This window comes from Rhinolophus ferrumequinum, chromosome 8, assembly GCF_004115265.2.
Source record: "Rhinolophus ferrumequinum isolate MPI-CBG mRhiFer1 chromosome 8, mRhiFer1_v1.p, whole genome shotgun sequence".
In the NCBI taxonomy this organism is placed as follows: domain Eukaryota; kingdom Metazoa; phylum Chordata; class Mammalia; order Chiroptera; family Rhinolophidae; genus Rhinolophus; species Rhinolophus ferrumequinum.
In genome coordinates this window covers 41,237,518-41,265,201 of record NC_046291.1, presented here as the reverse complement: position 1 = coordinate 41,265,201, position 27,684 = coordinate 41,237,518, and the positions used below count along the sequence as shown (strand labels likewise).

Genomic DNA, 27,684 nt, shown 5'->3' with positions numbered 1-27,684 from the left:
TTTCATATATATTTTTCAGGTCAGCTCATTTCGGATCAAGTGGCAGAAATTGTATCGAAATATGACCCCAAGGTTTACAGCATCAAGTACAATAACCAATTAGCAACTCGGACTGCACAAGCTGTTTTTGATGACAGTTATTTGGGTAGGTAAAACCGAAATAGAGATTTCATTTTCTGGAGTTGAGGTGGATTTGTCCTGTATTTGCATATGCTGCCTTAAGTAGGAAAATCTTTTATGTGATATGTACTAAGATTTTTTTCTTTTAAATATAAGGGACATAAAATTTCAAATTGTTAATGAGTACTTAGGTTGTATTTTTTAGTAACTAAAATTTAAGAGCATGATTATTTATACAAGGATAATAATAATAATCTTTAAGATATGCTTACTATATTCTGGGTATTGTTCTACGTGCTTTATTTGTATTAAATCATTTAACCCTCCCAAGAAGTCTGTGAAAGTGTACTGTTATTCCCATTTTATATAAAAGAAATTCAAGTACAGAGAGGCAAAATAACTTGCCTGACATCACTCACTTATAACTTGCTGTTCTGAGATTCAGACCCACGCAATCTGACTCGAACTTTTATTATTCACTATGTTAAACTACAGTTTTGGTCTTTAGGATTTGTTCACTTTTCTCTCTTTTTAAATTTCATTTACTCATTAAACCAAGTACACGTGACAGAAATAGTACTATGCTGATTGAGAAAGTCTGTTATACGTTGCTACTTTATGATCAATTACAAATTATCATGTTTTTAACTGACTCCTTTGTAAAGTTGATAATATAATCTTACTGTTTCTAATAGAGATATTGTATTTGAGTATTTAACTCAATTACTGCCTTTAAGATGTATGTGTTATACACATATGAATCTGTCACCCCTAGAGCATAAAATATTGCTTAAAAGAATTACTTGAAGACGTTGTCAAGAAAAGCTTAGTCAGCAAAGTAGGCTGGAGATAACCGGTCCTGTCCTGATGGCGTTTCACCTTTGGTTCCGTTTTTAGGTTACTCGGTGGCTGTCGGAGATTTCAATGGTGATGGCATAGATGGTATGATGTGCTTGACTATATTTAATCATTTTTTAAAATTTTAAGCTAAGCATTTGAACAAATAGCATTGACAATTTTCAGCAGTTAAAAGAGTTTTGGAACCGTTGTATTGGAATATAACAGGAGAAGCAGGGGAGATGGTAGTACGTTGAGGTGAGCTGTGTCTGTGTTAAACTTCCTCAAGCAGCAGCTGACATGGAGCCTGTGCTGGGGGCTGCAGTCTCTTCCCCATCTGCTCCTTTCCAGCCCCAGCACATCAGTTACTTCTTCAGCTTCTTCCTCCTTGCTTTCTGCCGATTCTGCTCTCTTGGAGAGGTTTAGTTTCTCTTTCCTTTAGGTATAATCTGTAACCTTCTTCTGGGCTCTGTGGGTGAGGTTGTTGCCCCATCCTCTCTCTATCCATCCATGTTCCCTGAGAGCTCAATCCAGGAATCGTAGATTTTACCTGGTTGTGATCACATCTCTGTGCCACTGCTACCTCTACCCTATTTCCGTTTGCTCTGTATTACTTTCCATTACTGTAAATGTAGTTTTTCTTCATTCTTAGGTCATTTTATCTTATCTGTTCTCTTTTTAACAAGATTACAAATGCGTTGAGGGCACATGTGCATTTATTGGAAGGTCCTTAAGAATCTGTGTTTCTAAGATTTGACTTTGTGGTTAAAAAATTCTGGGAGCATTCATTATGGAGTACTAATTTTTAAAAATCTCTTATTGTCTACTGAAATAAAAAAACGTAAAGCTTTCTGGCATACCTACTTTCCCCTGCAGTTTCTAATATTGGTCTTAAAATGAGTAATTAAGTTTTTTTTCTTTTCAGACTTTGTTTCGGGAGTTCCAAGAGCAGCCAGGACTTTGGGAATGGTAGGAAAGTTAAAAAGTGGTTTTTGCAAAATCTCTGGGTTACCTTATATTTTCCTACATTTCATATACTTTCATTTTTCCTGCACAGGTTTATATTTATGATGGAAAAAACATGTCCTCCTTATACAATTTTACTGGTGAGCAGGTATGCTTTTAAAATGTTTTTTTTTTTACTTAACATTTTAACATGAGCATTTGCTAATGTTTAAGAAAAATCTTAAAACTTTTCTTGGCAATATTGTAATGGTTTAGTATTTAGTACATAATAAATATTGGTGTAATATTCAGTGTTATAGATATAAAATACGCTCTAAATATTTCATCTTTAACCAAAGTAATTTGTTTCAGCAAAGACTTTTGTAATTTCAAATTATGGCTTGTTTGGTTTTCTTAAGGAAATACAAAATCAAATTGCATACACACAGAACCAAAAACTTGCTTTTTCTTTGCTGATCACATTAACTTTGCCATCAAGGAATGACCTGTGCCTTTGAATTTTATAAGCTACAAAACAAAGCATGGCAGAGATGTGTATATTATAGATGGTACAAATAAACTTCATTTGTACTCCATGAAATAAAACATTCTTCAGTTAAAACATAGTAGTTTTAAGGACTAGACATTCTCTACAATTTTATATGTTGTAGTGTATGTCTCAGAGAGTTAAATAAGTTAGTAATGATAAAGGAAAAGTTAAACAGTAGGTAGAGAAAAACACATCTGGTTTGCAGATCCGGGATTCAGACCACTTGTTCAGCTGAGATGGTTGGGATTTGTGAGAGGACTTATAGGATGAGGAACGGACCTAAGGTCTCCAGCAACCTCTTTCCATTTATGCATCAGTCAGGGTTGATGCACCACGTGAATGGTGTGCAGTTAACAGGCCCTTGGGGTTGAGGCGGGGTGGTTATCCCTTTGTGCTGTTGTGACTTCTTCACGTCAAACAGCTTCTCCTGTTGAGCCCTTGTATGTCTCTGGATCATGGTGTATGCAGTCCATAATGCTTTCTTTATTCCTCCTCAGCCCTTCTGTGGGGAAAAACTTGGGCTTTGCATTAGGACAGACCTGGGCTCTCCATACTCAGTCTTTTTACATTGGACCAGGGATTTACCACTGTAAATCCGGTGGCTCGTGTGTAAAAATAGGGATACTCGTAACTTCCTCATGGGGTTGTGGTGAGAGTCAAATGAAAACATTTAAATCATAGTGCCCAGGACAGAACTTGTTTCAGTAAATGCCATCCTGTCTTTATACTTTCAGGCCAAATACCCTGAGAGAATAGTATTCTGTTAAATTCTAGTCATCACATCAACATGGTACCCCAAATATAATACACTTTATTACCCATGCTCTGATCTTGTCATTGAATACAGACCATGTCTTTCATTTTTCTCAGTTACACTGTATCAATCCAAAATAGATAACATAGGAATCTCCCTTATCATTCCCTTCTTGTATCTTAGCTAATAAAAAAAAAAAAAATTGGAAGCTTTGCTAACGTTACATTTTTTGGTTTGTTGATTCATTCCTCACCTTAGTTCATCTTTAATTTGTCTTCTCTTCTAGTTTTGCTTTGCATGTTGGGTTTTCTTCAGAACTTTCCTTTTTTCACATGTATTTCCAGCCAGGCTGCTCTGTCTGATGGCCAACAGTCTCCGGTGTGGGGGAGGACATTCCTTCTCCCTCTGCATAATAAGTCCGTGATAAACCCAAACACATTTGTACTGTGTGTAATTCCAAAACCACTGGCATGTAATCAATTGAGATGAGACACAAAAATGAACTCCATTCCATATCTTTCCAAAGAGTAATTTCTTTAGAGTTGTAATAATTTCACATAGGGAGAGCCAATAATGACCTATTAATAATTACTATCTTTGCTGCATAGACATCCATTTATAACTTCTTGGAGTCAACTGAAATGTTTGTCTGTGACTATATGTTTTTCTGATAGTGTGTCTGTGTCTGGTATACTTTGGGTAGTGGAGAGGAAGGGAGATAATAGGTTAGGCTTGGGACGGAGCATTGATTGTACTTGGACTTAAATGGCATGTGTTGTAGTCACTGAAATGATATACATGAGGTATGTTGCCCATACATCTAGGAATATAAACGAGCTCCATTACCTGATTGTCATTGTGTTGGTAAAATAAACAAAAGAAAAGAATTTTACACTGAAGCACTATATGCAGAGAAAAAAAATAACCCTTTCTATTTGGTAAATATACTACAAATATTAATTGTTAAACTAGTTGAATGAAATGTAAACATTTCATTTTCGTCTTGTTATCCAGATGGCTGCATATTTTGGATTTTCTGTCGCTGCCACTGACATTAATGGGGATGAGTAAGTTTCAAAAAATGTTTCCAGAAACAGTTTTCCTCTCGTGTTTATGAACGCTTTACTAAAACTAAACATTTCTTCTTCTGTGTCTCTGTCCATTTCCTGCTAATTTTTCTATTAGGGAACCAATTTGGAGCAACCTAATCACAAATACTAGAAAACCTCTATGTTTTTCATAATTTCTTTCAATGGCTTTTATACTATGAAGGAATAAAGTAATTTTGTGAATTATTCATCATTTCTTACGAGTTAAAAGAGCATTTGAATTTGAAATGATCATTTTATGCTTCAGTGTGGTTATGAGAGATGTGGAAAGAGGGAATGGAATTTATTCAGAAAGCGATTGTTAATAGATGGAATTTGGTCTTACTTTGGTGAAAAAGAAAAATATTCTGTTCTTTTAGTTATGCAGATGTGTTTATTGGAGCACCTCTCTTCATGGATCGTGGTTCTGACGGCAAACTCCAAGAGGTGGGGCAGGTCTCAGTGTCTCTGCAAAGAGCTTCGGGAGACTTCCAGACGACCAAACTGAATGGGTTTGAGGTCTTTGCGAGGTTCGGCAGTGCCATAGCACCGCTGGGAGATCTGGACCAGGATGGCTTCAACGGTAAGATCAAAGTCCAGCAACTATGGGTCCCTGATTTTCTGTGTCCTCCTGGAAAAGTCCTGTATTCTCATGAGTAAGCCTCCTTCCTGGAAAGAAGGATGTGAGTGACACACTAGGTTAAATGACAGGTTGCTTTTTTTTCCCTTAAAAATCAGAGCAAAATTTTCAAAAGGTGAGTCTCATGAGTTATTACTCATGCAGCTTCAAATTAGGGTGTTGGAATGGTTAATTTCTGAAAGGCACTTGCATTGATATGGAGCCCAGTGTGAGCTGGTGATTTTGTGTGTCTCCTGCTAAGCGGCAGTGCCCTCTACTGTCCATTTGGATGCAAGCGTAGAAAATGCTCCCGGCGCATTGTCCAGGCAATGCTGAATAATGCATACTTCAAATGTATGATTTGCTATTAATATTTTTAAAGTGATAACTTTGTTGCAACTGTCCAAAATATTCTGAGGGAGGTTATATCTCCCTTCATGGGGCAAGTAAAAGGTATAAGCTCATTGTTTTATAATAGTCCCATTTAATAATTTAATTAATAGCTATAGGTATTTTTAAAAACAAAGTTGGCTTTTACTGTCGAAATGAAATATAGATTAAATATTACCAAGATTTTGGGCAGCTGGATGGCTCAGTTGGTTAGAGCGAGAGCTCTTTTAACAACAAGGTTGCTGGTTCAATTCCCGCATGGGATGGTGGGCTGTGCCCCCGCAACTAAGATTGAAAAATGGCAACTGGACTTGGAGCTGACATGCACCCTCCACGACATATTCAAGGGCAACGACTTGGAGCTGATGGGCCCTGGAAAGACACACTGTTCCCCAATATTCCCCAATAAAAAAATAAAAAAAACAAAAATTACCAAGATTTTTTTTTTAAAGAATACTATTAAAAAACCTTTCTAGAAATTACAAATCGACTATTGATTTGTTCATATAATCAACAATGTATAGGGATATGCCCCTGAAAATTTAAAGAAAGTTGTAAATTAAGAAGAAAACTTAAAAAATACAGATAACTCTTATATCTCCCAAGTAGTAGTGGAAAAGGAAAACTTTGGTTGGTCCTCAACACTCCGCTCCTGCCTTGTGGGGATTTTATGTCACGCACTGGAAGTATCATCTCTAAGATGAACCGTAAAAGTCTTCAGTGATGGTGAAAAACTACTCAAAGGGACATTTTGCTTCCTAAAATAGTCTTAAAGATTTTTACTATTATGAGAACTTAACATAAACCAAATGGAACTCTGGTATCAAGTTCAAAATAGAACTTGAAAAGAATGCTATAGAACAGACCACACCAGAACTACCTAGAAAACACAGAGCCAAATTTGAGGTTCTACCTTGAGTAAATTGAATGAGTTCTTGGCTATAGCTGGGAGTCTATATCCAGGTTTTCTGGGAGAGACTGCATGTTTGCTGTCACCTTGTCTGGAGGATATTCCAGCCACTTTAAAGAACACTTTCTTATTATAATGATGCCAAAATCGCATCCTACTTTTTATGTTTTCATTAAAATGTAATATCTATGAACACAAGAATTATAAACAAAAACAGCTAAAAAATATTGAAGTTTCACCACTATTTTACAGAGAGATTTTACTTTTAGAGATACATACCGTAAAGGATGATTTTTGTTCTCCCAGGGTTTCTCCTGGGGTCTTATTATCCCAAATAGTAGACTGTGAACAATATTGTCTTTAGTGGAAAATGATCTGAGCTGTATTTATGTTTATAGGTACACACACACATAGTTTACATATATATATGTATGTATATATATATATATTTATAGTTTCTATGAATATGCAGTTTATATATATGAAATGAACTATTAGTTATAACCTGGGTCTTCTCTTTGTTTAGACCTGATGACATTAGCCCTTTGCTATGCTCTTGCTCCTATATTCCTCCCTTTCCACCCACACCCACCAGAAAAATGCTAGGTATCATCAAGAGGGATATTGCAAACAAAACAATACAGTTGTGTTCCACAGTTATATGCAGTTTTTGTCAATATCCTTGCAGAAAAGCAGAGGAAAGAAAACAGAAAAGAGCAACTAAAATGATGACAGGAAGAAATCAGTTTCATGAAAAAGGATTCTCCAGACTAACAGATAGCAGCCAAGAGAGATGATTAGAATGTATAAAATAATGAAAGGTTTAGAAAAACTAAAGATCATTTTTATTAAACGATCTCTCAACACTAAGCCATCATCTGTTGGGAAATTATATTTTAGTACTTTCTTAATACATAGGTCAATTCAGAAGTTATACTTAGCTTTTGAAACTTGAAAAAGGATAAGAAAAGAACTCTTACATAATCTAAAAACCACTATTTTTTTAAGGGTAACAAATTCTTAGTTGGTACTTACTGTAAGCCACGCACTATGCTAGGTGCCAAAATGACAGAACAAATTAGAGACCATCCATGTCCTTATGGGATTTAGCATCAATATGGGCTACTTTTATATAAACAAGTAAACCCTAGAATGTAATCATCGCAGTGTTTGGGATATTCTTGGATATAATGGTCTTATATAAAAGATGAATGATCAAGGTGTCTTTGATATCTCAGGGAAGGTAGCATTGAGCAGGCTGAAAGAGACTGGGTATATTAAGGAAATAGGCAGTTTATTTAGAAGGGCTGACACCTAGGGACTGTCACAGGTAAGATGGATACGTCCTTGTTCTCATGAAGCGTATGTTTTGTGGAGAAGCCGGAAAGTAAACACATAGTGGGGGAAATTCAGAGAGTAATAAGGCTGTGGATTTAAAACAAAGAAAGGAAAGGTAATGTGATCGAGTGCCTAGATGGAAAATGTGGTTGAGAAGTGAGAGTGCATTGCCTCATAGAGTGGCCATGGAAGACCTCTCTGACAAGATGGCATTTGATCTATGATTTGGACACACAAAAGGAGCAAACTTTGGAAATCTCTGGAGCAAGAGCTGTTAAGGCAGAAGGGAACAACAAGTGTAAACCCAGAGATAGGAACTAGCTCTGCCTGTTTAAGAAAGAGAAAAAGGCCAGGATTGGTAAGAAGAGTCAGTGAGGGCTAGAATTGGAGGTGTGGGGGGAGGCAGGAATAAATGGACAAGCCACTAGCATTTAAAGCTTTGGGAAATAATTGAAGGATTTTAAGAAGGAAGGTGACATGATTTTAACATTTGACAGTTTTGAAGAGAATGGATTATAGGAGCAAGAGTAGAAGTAGGAAGCCGCTTAGGCTGTTTTAGGCAAAGGAGAATGGGTGTTACCAGCACAGATCAAGGGAAATGGACGTATTTGTAAAATATTTAGTTAGGAAAGGTCATAATGACAATTTGATGTTTTTGGTTTTGGTTCTTTTTAGAGAATTTCAAACTTTTTGTTTATGTTATTTCAATATAAGGTGAGCAAGATCAGTATGAAATCATAACTTGAAAGTTTCTGAGCCAGATTGACTTCTGCTTCGAAAAAACCCAAAAACCATGCCCAACTAAATTAACTAGACTATTGAGAGCTAGAATGAACCTTAGGTGAATCTTTAGACATGTCACTCTCCCCTCCATTTTACAGATGACGTATTTGAGGTCCAGACAGGTTAACTGATTTGTTCCAGGTCAGGCCCAGAATATCTGGCTCCAAATTAATGTCATTTCCATATAGTTTCACTTGAATTTCCTTGAATTAGATTGTTGAATTGTAGAAAGAGTGTGATACTGAACTTTGAATCAATATTTATCTTTTGATAAATGGGTGCATAAATATTAAGATCTTCACATAAATAATAAGGACTAAGACTTCGTTCTCTCCATCCTTCCCCTTTCCTTCTTCCTTCCTCCTCCTTCCCCTTCTCCCTCTTCTTACTTCTCTCCCTCTCCTCCTTTTTCCCTGCAGATATTGCAATTGCTGCTCCATATGGGGGTGACGATAAAAAAGGAATTGTGTATATTTTCAATGGAAGATCAACAGGCTTGACTGCGGTACCATCTCAGATCCTTGAAGGGAAGTGGTCTGCTCAGAGCATGCCACCAAGCTTTGGCTATTCAATGAAAGGAGCCACAGATATAGACAAAAATGGATATCCAGGTGCTGTCCTACAAATGCATAGAGCTTCTTAGATTTTTCAGTTCTGGTAGCAAATAGTATTAGTTACTGCGCTCTTCTTTTATGTTATAAATTATTTCAATTCAATGTTTCAAGTAGTGTTCAAGCCCCTACTGTTGTTTAAGAGATGAAATAAAGACAGCTCTATTTCCTGGGAGCTTCCAGTATGAAGCACATGCTCTGAGTTTCTTTTATTGTCTTAAAGCCTGTGATGAAATGTCAGAGAAAAATATCTTAGAAGCTATAAACAAAAGCTAAATGCTCATTCTAAGTTTTTGAATGTCAGCCGTTTTTTTTTTTGTTTGTTTGTTTATTTTGTTTTTAATGACCTAATGTTTTTGTGGACTAGACTAATCATTGTGATTTTTAAAAACTATGTTACTTAATTTAATTATCTCGGTAAGGTTTGTGAAGAATACCATCTAGCTCAGCTCATTATTATACCATTTTCTGGATGAGAAAAGAGACTGGGAAAGATAATTTGCCCCAGGTGCACCATTGGTTTGAGCCAATACAAAAAAATGAAGTCTTTTTCTGTCTCTTACATTTTTTAGAGTATTATAATGGATCTAGGGTCATAATGGGTCTATTCTTTAAATGAAATATAATGCAGAAAATTTAGACTACCTTTGTTGTTGAAACAATGAATGTGAGCTCAATATACAAGTATGGTCAAGTGTTTTTGGAAATAAGACATGAAGTTAATTCTTGTCTATGTTAGTGTTATTTCAAGAATATTTTTGTTATAAATGCAATATAGTTATAGAACTTTTAGAAAATACAGCAAAACTTATTTTTCAGTCATTTTTCCAATGCATTCATACACATTTTTAACAAAATAGAATTATGCTTTATGCACTGTTAATAGCATAAAATGTTTCTCCATGTTATTAATTGTTCTTCAAAAACATGAATTTTATATTTCCCATTTTATCAAATGGCTGTATCATATCTTACTTAACTTTAATTTGGGGCATGTATATCCTTGTATATAATTCTGGTGCATACCTTTGATTATTTTCTTAGGGAAAAATTCTAGAATTGCTATGTCGAAAATAAGTCTGTTGATACACATTTTTTTAAGTCTGTTGATACACATTGTCAAATGATAATCCCACTCTGTCCAAAAGAACATTTCGCCACTTTTTAAACACTCACTATTAATAAGTGACTGATTTTCCCACATTTGTGCGCATACTGGGGGTCATCTTTTGTTTCTTTTGAAATAACTTTATATGATAGGTGGAAAATGTTATTTTGTCTTAATTTGTAGTTTCTGATTATTATTGCGGGTAAGCATTTTTATTTGCATATATATATTTACTGCGGTGCATTTCCTTTTTGTTTCCTTCTCTGTATCTATTGAGACTTTTTTTTCTTTCATTCTTTTTTTTTTCTCTTGTGGCAGTGCCTTAAATATTGAGGCTACTAACTCTTTAACTTATATATATTTCCAAGTTTGTCACACTTGGTTTTTGGACATTAAGAAGTTCTTAATTTTTATGTAAGCTAATCTACCTGTCTTTATGGCTTTTTTTCATGTGCTATTCTGCCTTGAAAGGGTTTACTCAAATTTAGCTTGAGTATATTGCGAGGTAGAGCTTGGATTTCATTTTTTTTTTTCTAATTGTGAACCAGTTTTACCAATTACATATAAAAAGTAACACATTCTGTTTTTGTTGATTTGAATGATATTTGCACTCATTCTAAGTACACGTAATGTGCTTTTTGTTTTTTGCTTTTAAGTAAAATAAATAAGATGAAAAATGTAATCCATGGGAATCTATAAAACTTTTTCCTTTGTGGGTATGTGTGTTTGGGGATGTACTTCCTAATTTTTGTGAAGAATCCATTAGAAAGATTCTTGTCTACCTGAATGAAAGACTAGTTTTATGATGAGTGTTTGCCATTGATGATAGCTTATTTGCAGTGTTCATATTTTAGTGTTTTAGATGTTATGTTACAGCCACTTAATGAATAGTTTTGAAACTATGTCTAAATCTTTATCTTATGCACTGAAAGTTTTATAGAATGGTATGTGAATTTAAAAAACCGTAATGTTAATATTATTAACATTTTTTTCCTACTCTCTTTTAAGACTTAATTGTAGGAGCCTTTGGTGTAGATAGAGCTGTGTTATACAGGTGAGCATGTTTCCATATTCTGTAATATAGGAGTATTATAAATCATTTGAAAATTTTATACTTAAGTATCAGTGTTTGAATTTCAGCTTAATTTTCTTGAAGTAATAAAATTTGTTTGTTCTTCCTATTTAAGATTTGTTGCAGATAAATATTGTTTATTCAAGGAGATCCCAAAGTAGAGGAAACTGTAGATATTTTATTTTAAAAAAGCATTTAGAATTTTGCCTCTTTGTCCTTTAAATTATGTCCAAGATATTCTCCTGAATTTTAAATCTCTTTAAAAATTATAGGAGTTTACATTTTCCTCTGAGAGGCAAGAAATTAACTTTGCGTTTGTGCAACAGCTTTCTGTGAACACAAAGGCAGTATGTAATGACTTCCAAAGTAAATATTTTTATTAGCGCAATGTGTAAATGCACATTTCTATATTTCCCAGCTTTCTACATATTCCCAGTTATTCTCTGTACTTCATCGATTACTCATGCCTTAGACTATCATCTGGCATCCCACGTAGATTAAGATGTGTACTCTTCTGTGGACCATGTTCATCCATGGCCGGGGAACTAACATTGGTGCTGTGTAATGGAGTTTGCAGTGGGCTCAGCTTCATAGGGGCCTTAAGGCGGCAGCATACGTATGTCCACACAGATTCCAGGATTTATCATGACTGAGACAGGCTCACTGGCCTGAACTTACTGTATTTTCATCCAGAGCTTAAACTTGTAAACTTGTGCCTCTGAACTTTGGAAAACTAATTGTTTGAATTTATTGTTTCAGTTTTTTGAATTGCTATTAATGAAGTAATACATATATGCAGTAAAAATTCAAATAATATGAAAAGTCCATTCAATAAAAAAATATACTTCTCACATGAGTGACTAGTATATCCTACCAGAAATATGCAGTAAAAAATCGTGGGTGTGTGTGTGCATACGCACGTGTACACGCATCCTTTGCACATTGCGTATTTTTCCGTCATACTCAAATTGTATCTTGGATGTATCTTAGAGATCATCGTATTAACACAGATGGATGTACAACACTCGTTTCCCCCTCTATATTGCATTGCATTAGGTAGATATCCCATGACTTGTTTAACCATTCTGCTTTAATGGACTGAATTCGGATAGGCTGGCTAATTGTCCTGCTTTGCCTGGAACTAAGGGATTTACCAGGTCATGGGACTTTCATGCTAAAATCAGGGCAGTCCTGGGCAAACTAAGACAGTTTAGGTTGTTTCTGTTCTTTGTGCTATTGTAAACAATGCTTCAGTAACCATTGCACTGTGTATGCAGTGAATGTGAACCTAACATGCTTGGATCAGTCTAACATTTTAAGTAAGTTTTTTTTTCTTTCTTTTCTGTTTTGTTTTATTAATTTTTATTTTCAATTTTACCAGGGCCAGACCAGTTATCACCGTAAATGCTGGCCTTGAAGTATACCCTAGCATTTTAAATCAAGACAATAAAACCTGCCCACTGCCTGGGACAGATCTTAAAGTTTCCTGGTATGAGTATTTGTTTAATAATAGTTATTATTGGTTCAATTATTAAAAAAATAATTGAAAATGAAGGTGGGGGGGCTGAAATATTTATTGCTAAAGCAGTTTCTATGTTGATACTCTATTTTTATGTCATATGTTGGATTATAGAAATATAGTTCCAAAGAAGATACATAGAAGACTTTAGAAATAAGCTAAAAAGTAGTATAAAAATTTTTTAAGTGATGCATGCTCAGTGAATATAATCATAAAGAAGGAAAAGCTAATAAACTCTCAGAACTTATTTATATTTAATTATAAACAGGCTCATGAACATTCTAATTTTTAAAAGACAGGATCTTTTTCAGATTTAATATCTGTGAATAGCTGTATGAAAAATATTATGTTGTTTGTATATACTGGTCTTCTACTTGTTCCTTTACTAGTTTCTAAAGTAAAATATATTTTTAAAAATTTTATATCTGAATTCCTCTCTAGTCCAATCTCCATTGTTTTTATGCTACTCTTTGCTATATTGTATAATTTTTGCTATATTTTCATTTTACATGCATTTAAAAAATTTCCTTAAGATTTTTTTCTTTAAATTCATTCATGTTTTGCTTTAAAACATTTTTAAATAAAAGGGAGAAACCGGTATCTTTCTTGTACATGTCAAAATAAATATAAAATCAATAATGAAAAATCTTGATCCATATGCTGTGAACATTGCTATGAGCACCCCACTTTGGGAAACACTGTTCCTGTCCCCGGCACCCACAGAAAAATCAGAGAATTTATATATGAAGGGTAGAATGAATGGAATCTGGGGAAATTTTACTTAAAAAAACACCTGAAAAACACTGTGGGAGTTTGCTAATTAAAGGAAGTTTTGGCTGGGCTTTTTATTAAATGAGACATTATTTTAAATCTGGACTGTCATTTCCCTTATTTAGATTTATCAACAGGTTCTATAAACTTGAGAGGTACTTAGGAAATTCTTTCCTCATCAAGGTACTATGAAAGGAAATGTGCTTAAATCACTGAAGGATGAATTAGATTATTTTGTATAGTTTCATATTTAAAAAATAATATGAAGACATGACGAAAGATACAGAGTTTCACAGTGTAAACTGTATATTTGAAATTTGAGATTTGGGGGATATTTCAAAATATGACTAAACTGAATTATAGGATTTATGTATATTTTTATTTTCCTACAGTTTTAACGTCAGGTTCTGCTTAAAGGCAGATGGCAAAGGAGCACTTCCCAGGAAACTTAGTAAGTGTTCTATAGAAAAATTCTATTATTTTAATGATCCTGCTTACACGGCACTTAAAACAAGCTTTTAGGATGTTTGAATAGTTTCTCAAATAGTTGTCATTACTGTTTTTATTTAAATGTTTATGTTTAAAGACATTTAAAATTTGCAGCATAATTTCTTTGTTTGGAAACTCTTAATCCAATTCAGAAATAATACATTTATTTATTTACATTGTGAATAAAATAGCCCAGTAAATGGTAAATACGATCTTCAGAGAGTTAAGCAGTGACCAATGTGAAATAAATGAGCTCGAGGAGAAAGAAGTATCATTTGTAAGTAGATGATCTACTGAGAAGTTTATATTTTATGTTTCGGAGAAGTCCCCAGCAATCTCTGGAGTTGAGGTGGTTTAGAAATAGTGAGAAGAAGGAGAAACAGTTTTGACCACTAAATTTTACCCACACAGCAAACTCCAACTTAACTCTTCATTTCCAAAGCATGGTTTATGTGGTCCTCAGAGCCAGGTAGGAGAGTTAAGCAGTTGTTGCCAAGATTTGTCAGTATGTTAGTGACAAGTGCACGGGAGTAATAATAAAGCAGGGGAAGAGGACTGAATATGTTAGGGGTGTGTTCGTACATGAAAGTTCTCATAGGGTAGCAAGGCGTTACTGGGAGAAAACTTTTCTGAAGGAAAGGAAGGAGCTAGGGGATGTGTAGAGGAGTATTAAGCACAGAGAAAATGGCACTTTCAAGAGGCCCGAGGCAAGAGCATGGAGGGCAGTGTGGGTGGGTGGAACAGAACTGGAAGCAAAATAACCCTGGGTTTTCACCCAAATTTGACATGAAGTTAAACAGAGAAATCTGGGAAGAGATCTGTGGTTTTAGAGATCTGCCCTCTCACCTCCTTTGAAGAAACTACTTAATGACCTGAATCTTAGAAGCAGTCATCCTAACAGCTGTGCTTCCGACTATTGGATGCATGTTCATTTTAAGATGATTCTTGCCCCAAACGACTATATATACATATATATATATACTTGCTTCATGAGGGACATGTATTCATCTGACAGTTTGATACAGTAGCTTAAGTAGAACTAGGAGTGCTGAGGGATGCAAACTGTTCCTTCATCATAGTGTGAATGGTATGGGTGTATATTAGTAAATATTTCTTCATCAAAATCAGTGAGAGTCCTGCTACATGCATTAATGGTGGAAGTCTTAATACATATATTTCATGCTCTGTACTTCCTCCTCTCAGCTTAAATTAAAAGAAGACATTTCTCTTCTATCTTATAGTTGTTTTACTACCATCCTTATCTGTTGTCTGAATTAATATGGCATTACTTTGGAGATAGTTGGGTTAATTATTTAATTATTACATATTTATTCAGAATTAATATGTTGTGGTCTTACTACAATGTGTAGACATTTTTAATGAATTAGAAGCAAATTACTTCTTAAGGACTACATACTATATTTTCATGAAATACAGACATTTGGGACAGATAGGTGTCCATAAAGGTTATGTTGGTTATAAATCCTTTGGTTTGTATAGACTTCCAGGTGGAGCTTCTTTTGGATAAACTCAAGCAAAAAGGAGCAATTCGACGAGCACTGTTTCTCCATAACAGGTCCCCTGGTCACTCCAAGAATATGACCATTTCAAGAGGGGGACAGATGCAGTGTGAGGAACTGATAGCATATCTGCGGGTAAGAGATGCTTTTCTGCTCCATTATCTTTTCTTTTTACTCGTTATATTTTCTTTTCATCCAAATGATTTTTACTTTCTTTACATTTTGGGTATGAAGTCAAAAAGAAAACACAGAAGAATACACTTGAGGTAGTGTGGCTTTTTAAAATGTCAGACCTGAGAAATCGACGTCTACTCCTGGTAGACTGGATGTTCCAAATATCCTTCACATGATAATGCTGCTGAATAAATTACAACAAATGAATTTTTTAAATACTGCTAGACTCTCAAAGACAGTAAAAAGAAATTCCCAGGGTCCCCCAAATAAGCAGTCCATTAAAAAAAAAAAAACTCATTGGCAAAAACTGACTTGTGAGTTGTAAGCAGTTGTGTGAGCCAGGGTTGCTGGGGTAGGATGGAGCCCAGGAAAGGGTGAGCAGTGATTGCAGACACCAGCACAGGGCTTCATGCTCACCTGGGGCCTTCTGTAAGCCAGGTGTCTGAGCCTCCTGCATTCGGCCCAGACACTTGCATGAGGCTCACGTGCTTCCAGGACAAAAGTACACCCTGACTCCAGCAAGAGTAAATGCAGAGCCTCTCTTTAACAGTGTAGTAAGGACCCCATGATTTCCCCAGGTTAAGTTCAATCAAGTATGAATCCATTAAAAACAAAAGAAAACACTAAACACAAGCTGTTAGAAAAAACAACAAACACGTATTAGACTTCAAAGGCTTGAGATGTTGGAATTCTCAGGTACGGAATATAAATTTATATAAAATGTTTAAAGAGATAAGCCATGCAGTTTTTAAAAAGAAAACAAAAAGATTTAGAAGATGCAACATAATTAACAAGCTCGATTTAACGGACCTATATAATAGAACTTAGCACCCAACAATTAGACAATATAAAAATGGACCATATATAGGTCATAAAGGAAATCTAAACAACTTCTTAAAAAATTGGAATCATAGAAAATTGATATTTGTGAAATTTTTAGAAATCAATAACAAAAAAATTAATTGGGAATTAGAAATTGTGATTTTAAATAACTTATGAATCCAAAAACGATCATAATGATGTGACTACATGGGTAGACCTGGAAGGTATTTTGATAAGTGAAATAAGTCAGACAGAGAAAGACAAATACCCTAGGATTCTACTTATGTATGGAATCTAAAGAACAAAATAAACGAGCAAACAAAACAGAAGCAGTCTCATAGATGCAGGAAATCAGCTGAAGTTGCCAGATGAGAGGGAGGTTAGGGGGCCAGTTGATAAAGGTGAAGAGATTGAGAAGTACAAATTGGTAGTTACAAAATAGTCATGGGCATGGAAAGTAAAACATAGAGAATATTGTTAATAATATGGTAATAAGTATGTGTAGTGCCAGGTGGGTACTAGACTAGTCAGGGGGATCACTTCTTAAATTATACAAATGTCTGACCACTAATGCTGTACTCCTGAGATTAATACAAAATAATATCGAATTTTAACTGTACTTGAAAAATTAAAAAAGGGGGGGAAGGTGAAGGGAAATAAGAGGTTCAAATATCCAGGTATAAAACATATAAGTGATGAGGATGTCATGTACAGCATAGGCAATAGCGTCAATAATATTGTGATAGCATGGTACAGTGTCAGAGGGTTGCTGGACTTACCATGGTGATCACTTCTTTGGGTATATAAATGTTGAATAACTATGTTGAAACTAATATAATATTGTATGTTAGCTATATTTTAATAAAAATATTTTTTAAAAAGATCATAATGGAAATTTAGTTAGAAGTGAATTTTAATAAAAATACTATATGTCAAAATGTGTAGGATGTCACAGAAGCAGAGTGTAAGAGTAAATTTATACCTTAAATGCTATTTATCTTAAATGTAAGAGTAAGAAAAAAATGAAGGAAAAAAACTACAAAGTTAGGCATTGAAAGCTACGATACAAGAGGGAATAAAATAATAGAACAATAGAAATAACCTTGTACTAAGACATAAGGAGACTTAGACAAAATAGGGAAATTCTTAGAAAAACACAACTGACATAAAAAGAAATAGAAAACCCGAATAATTTATTTAACTATACAAACCATTTAAAATATTGAATTGTCTGTTAAAACTCTCTACACAAAGGAAACACAAGGCCCAGATGGTTTTATAGGCGATATCTACCAAACCATCAAGAATGAGACATTTGAATATTATCCTCTTTGAAAGAATAGAAAAACAGAAATTATTTCCAACTCATTCTATGAGCTGGTGTAATTGATACCCAGGCTAGTCAAGGATAGTACAAGGAAGGAGAATTTCATGCTGGTCTTAAACAAAGATATAGATGTAAAATTGCCAAAACAAGTATAAGCAAACTAAATTTCAGCAGTTTATAAAACAGATAAAACAAATAGACCAACTTAGATTTTTCGTAGGGTGGGTTAACATTAAAAATATAAAAGTGCCTTACTACATGAAGAGACTAAAAAAAAAAGAAAAAACATAACCATTTTACTTAAGTGTAGAAAAAGCTTTTGAATCAATAACTTCATGATTTAAACAAACAGGACAAATACCCGAGGTTATAACTGAAGAAATACCATCTTACATTCAAACAAAATCTGCGAATACCTGTCAGTTGGTGAAGATGTGGATTAAAGAGAATTCTTTTACATTGCCGATGGTAGTAGAAATTGTTATGAAGACTTTGAAAGATAATATGGTATTATAGAGATGACAAACTACTTGCCACTATTTAGAAGAATAATCATTGCAACATGTTTTGTGTAATAGCAAAAACAAAAAGCCCAAAACAATCTAAGTAAACTTTGATGGGATGGATAAATAAATGGTGGCTATATCATATGATGAAATATTACTCACCAGTAAAAATTAACCCCAGCTACATGCAAACAGCATGGATGAATGTTACGAATGTTGAACAGAAAGCACAAAAGAACAAAAATCACAAGAATATATATGATCTCCCTTTTAAATAAACAAACAAGAAAAGCAAGCTGAAGAACATATTGTTTAGGGACATACACTATAATAAAACTGCTGAAAGCAAGGAAGGGAATGGTGAACTTAAAATTCAGAATAGTGGTTACCTCAGAGAAGGAAGGCAGAGGGATGAAAAGAGAAAGGATTGCACATGGGTAGCTTAAGTGATATCAATAATGTTCGTTATAATGGGTGTGCATTTGAGTGCTTAATTTATTAACGTGCCTTGTATATTTTTATGTGAATCAAATACTATAAAACAAAAAAATGATTAAGAGTTGTCACTGAATAATGGTAATCTTTTTGGATACTCTATTCTTATATAAGTGATTTTTCAGAGAGCTTCAGTAGAATTGAATCAAGAGATGAATACAGAGGGCTTTGTATTGTGCACTTAGGGATTTCTCCAGATAATTTGATGTCATAAATAATTCGAAGCTTTTCCATTTCTAGGATGAATCTGAATTTCGAGATAAACTCACGCCGATTACTATTTTTATGGAGTATCGGTTGGATTATAGAACAGCTGCTGATACAACAGGCTTGCAACCCATCCTTAACCAGTTCACGCCTGCCAACGTTAGTCGACAGGTACTGTTCTTCCTCAGTTTATCACTAGTTTTATACTTTAATCTTTTCTGTGGCCTTGCAATTCATATTTTAAAGTACCATAAGGGATTGCTTTTATAATGTTGGGGTTTTTAATCAAAGGAGTCAGAGGGGAATGAATCTGGATTTTCAGGTCAGATTTATTTAAAGCCACTTAGAACTTAGTGATATGGAGAGAAAGACAGGGTCACATTTCATATACATAAAACAATTGGATAACTCAAGGAAAACAACAAAACACCAATTTATTTACATAGTATTTTAGTATTTTGCTAAACAAGTTTTATATATATGTTATCTTTGATTTACATTTTAATTATAAAAATAGTACATATATATACACATATGCATATTTATAACACGTAAATCATGTTTTATAAAACCAAATAAAGCAATATAAAATTTTATACAAACTATGTATTTTTAGAAAATCTTGTATGAAACCCATATATTCAAATATTATGATTGTATTTCCTGTTTCTTCCACTTCTTTTTTATTACATGCTCATATTTTTAGATTAATATTTCTTCTCTTGTAGAATGCTTTACCCTAATTTAGTCTATTTCTTTGTCTAACTTTCTATGATCTCATAAACACTTTTTTATGTAATATGAGAAGACTATATATGGTAACAGTATAAGGCAAATGAAAATGTATTTTAAAGTCTTTGTAATTTTAACAATTTATTTTATATTTTCATTTTGCACATGAATAATCATAATATATGTGCCACTTTCGACTACCCGTTGATATAAAACTTACAAACATAGTTCTGTGTTAGTTCATACTCTATATTTTTTATTTTTAATGGATCTACAATATTATGTTGATTAATAATTTAGTAACGAACATCTGAGCCTCTTAGGGTCTGTCATTTATTTTATACTTTATAAAAATATTAATTGTTACTTGTCCGTTCACATTATGTGTTTTGATACAGAGATTATAATTAATTTCTCTTTATAGTTTTATATTTTTTGGAAATCATTTATTAGTATTACCATTACTTTTGATTAACTTACTGAGATCACCAATCTCTTTAACACCAAAACAGTTTTAAAGCCAGCTAATCAAGTAAGTAGGCTAATTTTTGAAACCCTTTGAGGGAAATATTAACTTTAGTAATATTTGCCTTCCTTATTTTCTTACCCCTGCTATTGTTCATTATTTGAATTGTTTTTTTCCTTTGTGCCCTACATTTGTTACAACAATAACATTATTTACTTTTAGGCATCTTTCCTTTTGCATTCTGAGCTTTATTATTTACTCTAATTTCTAAGTTAATTACCCACCCACCGTTCTTATTATTTACTTCTCTTTAAAATGGGTCCTTCATTTCACTGGTCATATTACAAACTTGATTACTGCAGTCTCTCTATAAAGTTCTGCTATCCAACAGAAATACAATGTGAGCCATATTTGTAATTTTAAATTTGCTGCTCAGCAACTTTTTTTTTAAGATAGCAAACAGGTGAAGTTAATTTTAATAACATATCTGTATTAGTTTACTAGGACTGTCATAACAAAGTACTGCAGAATGGGTGGCTTAAACAATAGAAATTTATTTTCTCCTAGTTCTGGAAGCTTGAAGTCCGAGATCAAGGTGTCTGCAGAGTTGGTTTCATCTAAGTCTCTCTCCTTGGCTTACAGATGGCCACCCATGTTCTCCATGTACCTTCGTGTGGTCTTCCCTCTGTGTGTGTCTGTGTCTCAATGTCCTTGAAAAGCACCAGTTATATTGTGTTAGGGCCCACCCTAATGATGCCATTTTAACTTAATTACCTGTTTAAAAACCCTATCTCCAAATAAAGTCACATTCTGGACTTCAACAAATTATCCTATGAATCTTTTTCTTCCTTTACATTGACTATTCACTGGCCTTTTTAAAAGTAAGTAGCCATGATCCCTTTTCATTCAGGTATGCAAATAGGCTGATTAATTTATATAAATATATGTGTGTGTGCATATGTATATTCACATACTTCACATATATATTGATGTAACTCTATATGTGGCCTGTATTGGTATTTTTTTCATGTAGGAAAAATAAATTTTTTTTTCTAGGCTCATATACTGCTTGACTGTGGTGAAGACAATGTCTGTAAACCCAAACTGGAAGTTTCTGTAGATAGGTAAGTTTTGCTGCAAATAATAAGTAATATAATAAGAAATTTAAATGAAATCGCACATTTTTCTATTCAAAGTAATCATATTTTAATGAGAATCAGTTCTATTAGAAGATAATTCATGATTTTCTATAATAGTAAATCTGTCAATATTGAGCTTTAAAAAATAGGCACTATATTTTCACTGGTTGTCTAGGTTAACAGATCCATTCCCATTCAGCATTAACTAGTGGCATAAAGTAATATTACATCGTCTTAAAGATACATTTTATTATTAATATACCCTTAACTAAGGGAATCTGATTACCATTTATATGATACATAAGTTAATTATTAAGAATATTGTGAGAATCATGACATGATTAATTCAGCTTTTTGGAAAAAGATCAGAGAATTAGTAAGTACATACTAAGAAATATAAAATTCCTTCAGTAATAGTAAGAGTGATAGTGATATACAAATGGCATCACTGTTTTCTTTTACTTAGAGAAGCACTGGATTTGTACCCACCGGGCTATTTCCAGTTTTCTGTTGACCTGTGAAGTAGTCTTAAAATATCTTGATACACTGTTGAACTTGTCATCTGTATATTTATCTCTTGTTTCTTTGAACAGTCATTCTCTCCCCATGCAGTCTTTTTCATTGTCCAGATTTGTATTAACTTGTAGAGATCAGAAGAAGATCTATGTTGGGGATGACAACCCTCTGACATTGATTGTTAAGGCTCAGAACCAAGGAGAAGGAGCCTATGAAGCTGAGCTCATTGTTTCCATCCCCCCACAGGCTGATTTCATCGGGGTTGTCCGCAACAGTGAAGTAAGCACACTGCCTCTTTAAAAATCGAAATACACTCATAGGTCTTGTTAACATTTATGAGCTGCTCCCCAATTTAGTGTAGTGCAAGCTTAGCCATTCTACCCAAGGCTAAATTGCTAGACAGTAGAGTGCCTATCTTACATAATTCCTTTCAAGCTTAATACTTTGCATAATGCATTGATAGGACATGTTTAGAATTGCTAGCTAAGTGCCTGAAATGAGGTCAGACAGATAAAGTGTCCAAGCCTTTTCATCAGATAATTTGTCAGAGGTAATATGGTTATGTATCTAAGTCCTCAAGGGATCTTTCAGAAATACTTTTACATTCATATGTGGCATTATACACAATTCTGGCTTTTCCCTTACTCCCCATTTGCTCAGATAGATGTATTTGCTTTGTAAAACAAGAAAATTAAATATCCAAATGCATAGTATTGTCTAGGAACTTACAGTCTTATGGCTTCTGCTTTTTTTTTTTGTGGTCATTAATTTATTTCCCTTTCAAATCTTTTTCTTTTTCTATCAAAGGCCTTAGCAAGGCTTTCCTGTGCATTTAAGACAGAAAACCAAACCCGCCAGGTGGTATGTGACCTTGGAAACCCAATGAAGGCTGGAACTCAAGTAAGCCATTTTAATTGAATGGATATTTTTTTCTTCTAAAGAAAATAGCACAATTTTCTGTGGGTTTATCCATGGTAATTTTTTAAATAAATACTTCAAAATAGTGTCTTTAAATTGGTTTTGATTTAGAGTGCAGTGATTAGCAGAGTTTTATTTAGTTTTGACTAAAATACTAAAATAATAGGTTGTGCTATTACACTGTATTCAGTAAGCTGGTCTTCACACTGCCTTCACTTTGGTAAATGGATGAGAACATGGTTTAAACTAAGGACTGAAATTATAACTTTAATATTTTAAACCAGTGCTTTAATGAATCCTCAAAGCTGCCCTGACAAATACTGTCATTCTTAGGTGAGATAGAATTCTCTCAGTTTGAAGATCTGTGATAATCTGGGGCTAAATATTCCATATTTACCCTTAAACAACATCTCTCTTATTAGATGTTGTTAAAGGTCACAGACTTACAACTAGTAGTAAATAAGTCCTAGAGACCTACTTCTCAGCATAGTGATTACAGACAATGATATTGTATTATAATCATCAAACTTGCTAAGAGACTAGAGCTTAAGTATTTCAACCACAAAAGAGAAATAATTATTTGATATGATGGAGGTGCTAACTATCACTGCAATCATATTACAATTTATATAAATGTATCAAATCAACATGTTGTATACCTTAAATTTACACAGTTATATATCAAATATATTTCAAATAAAAATTAAATATGCCGTATTTCTTGACGTATACTTTCCATTAAAACTCATTATTTCTAGAAGTGTGATCTCTTCGGTAAGAGGGCCTGACCAAAGTACCCTGAATTCCATTTTTTCACATATAGTTAACACAATGTTTCATTAGCAAGTGAACATAGTCTTTATTTTTTCATTTTCTCATTCTCTCTAGCTTTCCCACTCACAGCTCATTCAGTACAGATAATTCCAGATTATTTCAAATGTCCAGCTCCAGTCTTTGTAAAGTGGGAGGCAGTTTGCTGAAGTTTCTCGGAAATACCTTTTTATGTGTCATATATGATCCCCAAGAAGCTTGCTATCTCTTATCTCGTAGTTCAGTTCACTTTAACAATTTTCCACCTGCAGAAGTTAGGATGTTTGGTGTTGATCGAGTTGTGAGCAGTATGGAGAAATTCTGGTTCTGACCCTACTCATGCCTTCTTTTGAAGTTCTTTACTCTGGTCAGAAAGCCATTTCTTCCTCTTGGCTCCATTAGCACAAGTTCAGTTGTTAGCTTCGTATAATCAAATCATTGTGTGATTATTGTGCTTTCATTGGCTCAACAAACATTTACTTCTGTAGTTTTCAGAAAGATAATATTACAAGGAGATATAATTAATAACTTGTTAAATAGGCTCCATTATGAATTGGCCCAAGTATCGTAGATTAAAGAGATTTGATGGAAGAGCAGATTTAATAATTTTTGTTAGAGTACTTTCAGTTTTATTGTAAGCTCACAAAAACCCTGTTTTAGAACATTCTTTTTTATTTGGACATTGGATTTGAATTTTCACTAATTAGACACTGTTTTAACTAACTCTTAATTACCATCTTTTCTTCCTTCTTCAGCTCTTAGCTGGTCTCCGTTTCAGTGTGCACCAGCAATCAGAGATGGATACTTCTGTGAAATTTGATTTACAAATCCAGAGGTATAAACAGAACTTTTTCAATTTATGATAACATTGAGGAAATATTATTTGGTATGAATATATTATGTGATATATTTTAAATATTATGGAATAAAATAGACTAAAATTTAAGTACTTGATTATACCATTTTTCAAAATCAATATTTATATCATAAGAATAATTTTATTGTCAGTTTTGAGTTTGTGAGACAAAACCTGTTAAGAAGTAGAACTTGTTCATTATCTTGGAATTAAATGCTATGAAAATAATTATTTTGAGTTACGTATTTTTCATTTCTTTTTTGCTTTTAATTTGTTCATTTTTAGTGTCACTCCATTTGCCTCTCTATGATTTTGATGATCATTATGCACAATTCAGTCCTAAATATATCTGTTTTCTTTTTCAGCTCCAATCTTTTTGACAAAGTAAGCCCAGTTGTATCTTACAGAGTTGACCTTGCTGTTTTAGCTGCTGTTGAGATAAGAGGGTCAGTATGATTACCGAGTTGTGTATCTCATTCTTATGATTTAAACTTTAAAAAGTAGTTACATTTTTAAAGTAACTACGAGGCCCTCTAGCTTTTTTTGGATAGTAAGCACTCCATGTTCAGTGGTGGTTTTACTGCTGGAGCTGGAGCTTCTGAAGAAAGAAGGTCCTAGGTGTGTATTCGAAAGCCCCAAATATTTTTTTGGATATAAACCAGACATGCCAGTGGCAAGCACAAAATAAGTTACTGAACTTTTACACAAATTGACATCAATTCACCTGTTACATTAGATTCAGCTAAGTATTGTGTTTGTGTGTGTGTGTACACATACATATATATGTTTTGTTTCTTTTAAATATGTAGTGATTATTTTTTATTAGTTCTGATTTTATTCATTTCGATACAGGGTAGTCTTAAAAATAAATTGACCGTATCATTTTGACATTCATGGTAGGTTTTCTTTTGTCATTATTTAGAGTCTCAAGTCCTGATCATATCTTTCTTCCGATTCCAAATTGGGAGCACAAGGAGAACCCTGAGACAGAAGAAGACGTTGGGCCAGTTATTCAGCACATCTATGAGGTGTGTGGCTGTTGGATTTAACTGATGTCTGGTAGAGAGCCAACAAAGAGCTAAGTTCCTTTAAAAAAATAAGTCTGTTTAAGTTTTATGTAAAGTCTGCATAGTTGAACTATGTACCAGAGATTTCCTTGAATTTTTTTTCCTATTATTAAATTCGTTTTTATTAGACAGGTAACTTCAAGTGTTTAAAGAAAGCAGTTTACACAAATTGTTGTTTAAAACCAATTAGTTCTACTTGAGTAAAGCAATAGGTCATTGCGTACTTCCACATGGACATTTTGCAGTTCTGACTAAAAATCGAAAATGCCTATAGCAGATCATCAAAATTTTGTTTCTGCCGAAAGAAAATTTTCTGGACTATCTTTTGTCAATAACTTTTTTGTATTTTCCTTTTTGGTTTACATTTTCATCCTGACACATACTGCCCTACACACTAGAGGAAAAGGTTAGGTGTGATCTCTTTTGCATAATAACAGTCATGTTGTAATACTGTAATAACTATGGAAACTCTGCTGTTTCAAATCTTGTTGCTAATGATTCCTAAAGTTGATGTAGGGGAAAGATTATAGAATAGATTTTTGCCAAAAGCATTTACATTTTCTTTTCCTCATTAGCTGAGAAACAATGGTCCAAGTTCATTCAGCAAGGCAATGCTGAATCTTCAGTGGCCTTACAAATACAACAATAACACTTTGTTATACATCCTCCAATATGATATCGATGGGCCAATGAACTGCACTTCAGACATGGAGATCAACCCTTTGAGAATTAAGGTATTGTGCTTAGTAGCAGTTTTTCATTATGATAATATATTATTGCTTTTTTCCCTAAACCTACAAAAGAAATACATGAAATAAAACAACTATTTTAATCCACAAATCCATTCTGTAAAAATAGTTTATAATCAGTACACTAAGGATTAAATTGTTGATTTGCATAATGAGTAAGTATAAATTCTATGAAGCCCCAGTGAACCGTATCTTTATGTGGTGTTTAGTGAGCCTTAGCAGATATTCTTAAGTGACCCAGATAGACTTTGGTTCCATCACATTGTGATTTATCCACAAGTAATATTGTGTCTAGGGTATCCTTGAAATTTCTGTCCTTGGGATAGGATACAACATTTTAGTGCTGGCTCTTTTAATTTACATAACCTAGAAAAATGTTACTTTACGGAATTCTGTATACTTTTGAATATAGTCATCTCCATCCTAGCACATAGGTTTGAATAAGAAGCTATTGCACTATTTGGACTAAGGAAAGTTAAGAAAACAAAAAATACATACTCATGGCTGACATTTCTTACAGATGTACACTGTGAAATTTCAGGCTCTTGCAGTATATTTTGTCAGTTTCCCCTCTAGGCTATGCAAGGAGAGAAAATCATGGCTAGGCAAAGGTAACTTTTTCTACATATTAAAGATTCTATTTTCTGTGCTTTTCATCGAATATATTAAGTAGTGAATTTTCTGTTATACCAAATTTTCAGTCACTATGTGTTAGTCACACATCACAGTTTATGCCGAAATGTCAATGTAAAATGTTTTCCATTATTATTTATCATGTGTATGAATGTAACCATAGGTCTCAAATTCACAAACAACTGAAAAGAATGACACAGTTGCTGGGCAAGGGGACCGGAACCATCTCGTCACTAAGCGGGATCTCACCCAGAGTGAAGGAGACATTCACACTTTGGTAAGCGCCATTTCGACAACAAGCACTTTAAACATTTAAAAATATGTGATTATAGAACTGATGCCAAAGAACATTTCAAAAATAACAACAGCTGTGCTTGAAAGAACTACATATATTTTTATACCATTCAGTCTTATTACTTTCCTTGTTCCTTGTCACATTAATGCCAGATTTTCTTCAAATGATCTATTTTTATAGATTACTAAAAGAAATACTTTATGTTCCAACTTTTTGGTGTGACTACACTCCTTCATCTGACCTTTTTCTTGGCCTCACCCTAATCTTTGAGGCTTTAGTACAGTACTGCAGGAAAAACCCAGAAGGCCTGAACAAAAATACATTATAAGAAAAATTAGCATTATGGTTAACTTTTGCTGAGTTGGCCTATATAATAACAATATTGTTAAAAAGTTGCTTATCAGTTAAGATTTTGAAATTTTGCAAACCATCAACCAACAGAGAACTTTGGTATAGTGTTTATTATGTTCCTTAGCAATCACCAGTTACTTTCACATCATCAAATTCTCATCAGTTCAACTGCTCAGTGACTTTTGGCACAATAAATC

At 33.7% G+C, this 27,684-nt stretch overlaps 1 protein-coding gene across 2 annotated transcripts in view; it reads left to right on the top strand.

Moving 5' to 3' along the window:
• The window catches only part of ITGAV (integrin subunit alpha V), a 76,366-nt gene that overhangs the window by 41,174 nt on the left and 7,508 nt on the right, over positions 1-27,684 (top strand). For both annotated transcript variants that reach the window (XM_033112253.1, XM_033112252.1), the window contains exons 7-26: positions 20-145; positions 1,018-1,062; positions 1,883-1,926; positions 2,015-2,071; positions 4,221-4,273; positions 4,675-4,877; positions 8,754-8,945; positions 11,062-11,107; positions 12,507-12,614; positions 13,808-13,866; positions 15,405-15,559; positions 18,989-19,126; positions 21,210-21,277; positions 21,940-22,087; positions 22,616-22,708; positions 24,292-24,371; positions 24,758-24,838; positions 25,315-25,420; positions 26,035-26,193; positions 27,005-27,118. In XM_033112253.1, coding sequence (XP_032968144.1) covers positions 20-145; positions 1,018-1,062; positions 1,883-1,926; positions 2,015-2,071; positions 4,221-4,273; positions 4,675-4,877; positions 8,754-8,945; positions 11,062-11,107; positions 12,507-12,614; positions 13,808-13,866; positions 15,405-15,559; positions 18,989-19,126; positions 21,210-21,277; positions 21,940-22,087; positions 22,616-22,708; positions 24,292-24,371; positions 24,758-24,838; positions 25,315-25,420; positions 26,035-26,193; positions 27,005-27,118 — 2,075 coding nt within the window. The remainder of the gene's footprint in view (positions 1-19; positions 146-1,017; positions 1,063-1,882; positions 1,927-2,014; positions 2,072-4,220; positions 4,274-4,674; positions 4,878-8,753; positions 8,946-11,061; positions 11,108-12,506; positions 12,615-13,807; positions 13,867-15,404; positions 15,560-18,988; positions 19,127-21,209; positions 21,278-21,939; positions 22,088-22,615; positions 22,709-24,291; positions 24,372-24,757; positions 24,839-25,314; positions 25,421-26,034; positions 26,194-27,004; positions 27,119-27,684) is intronic.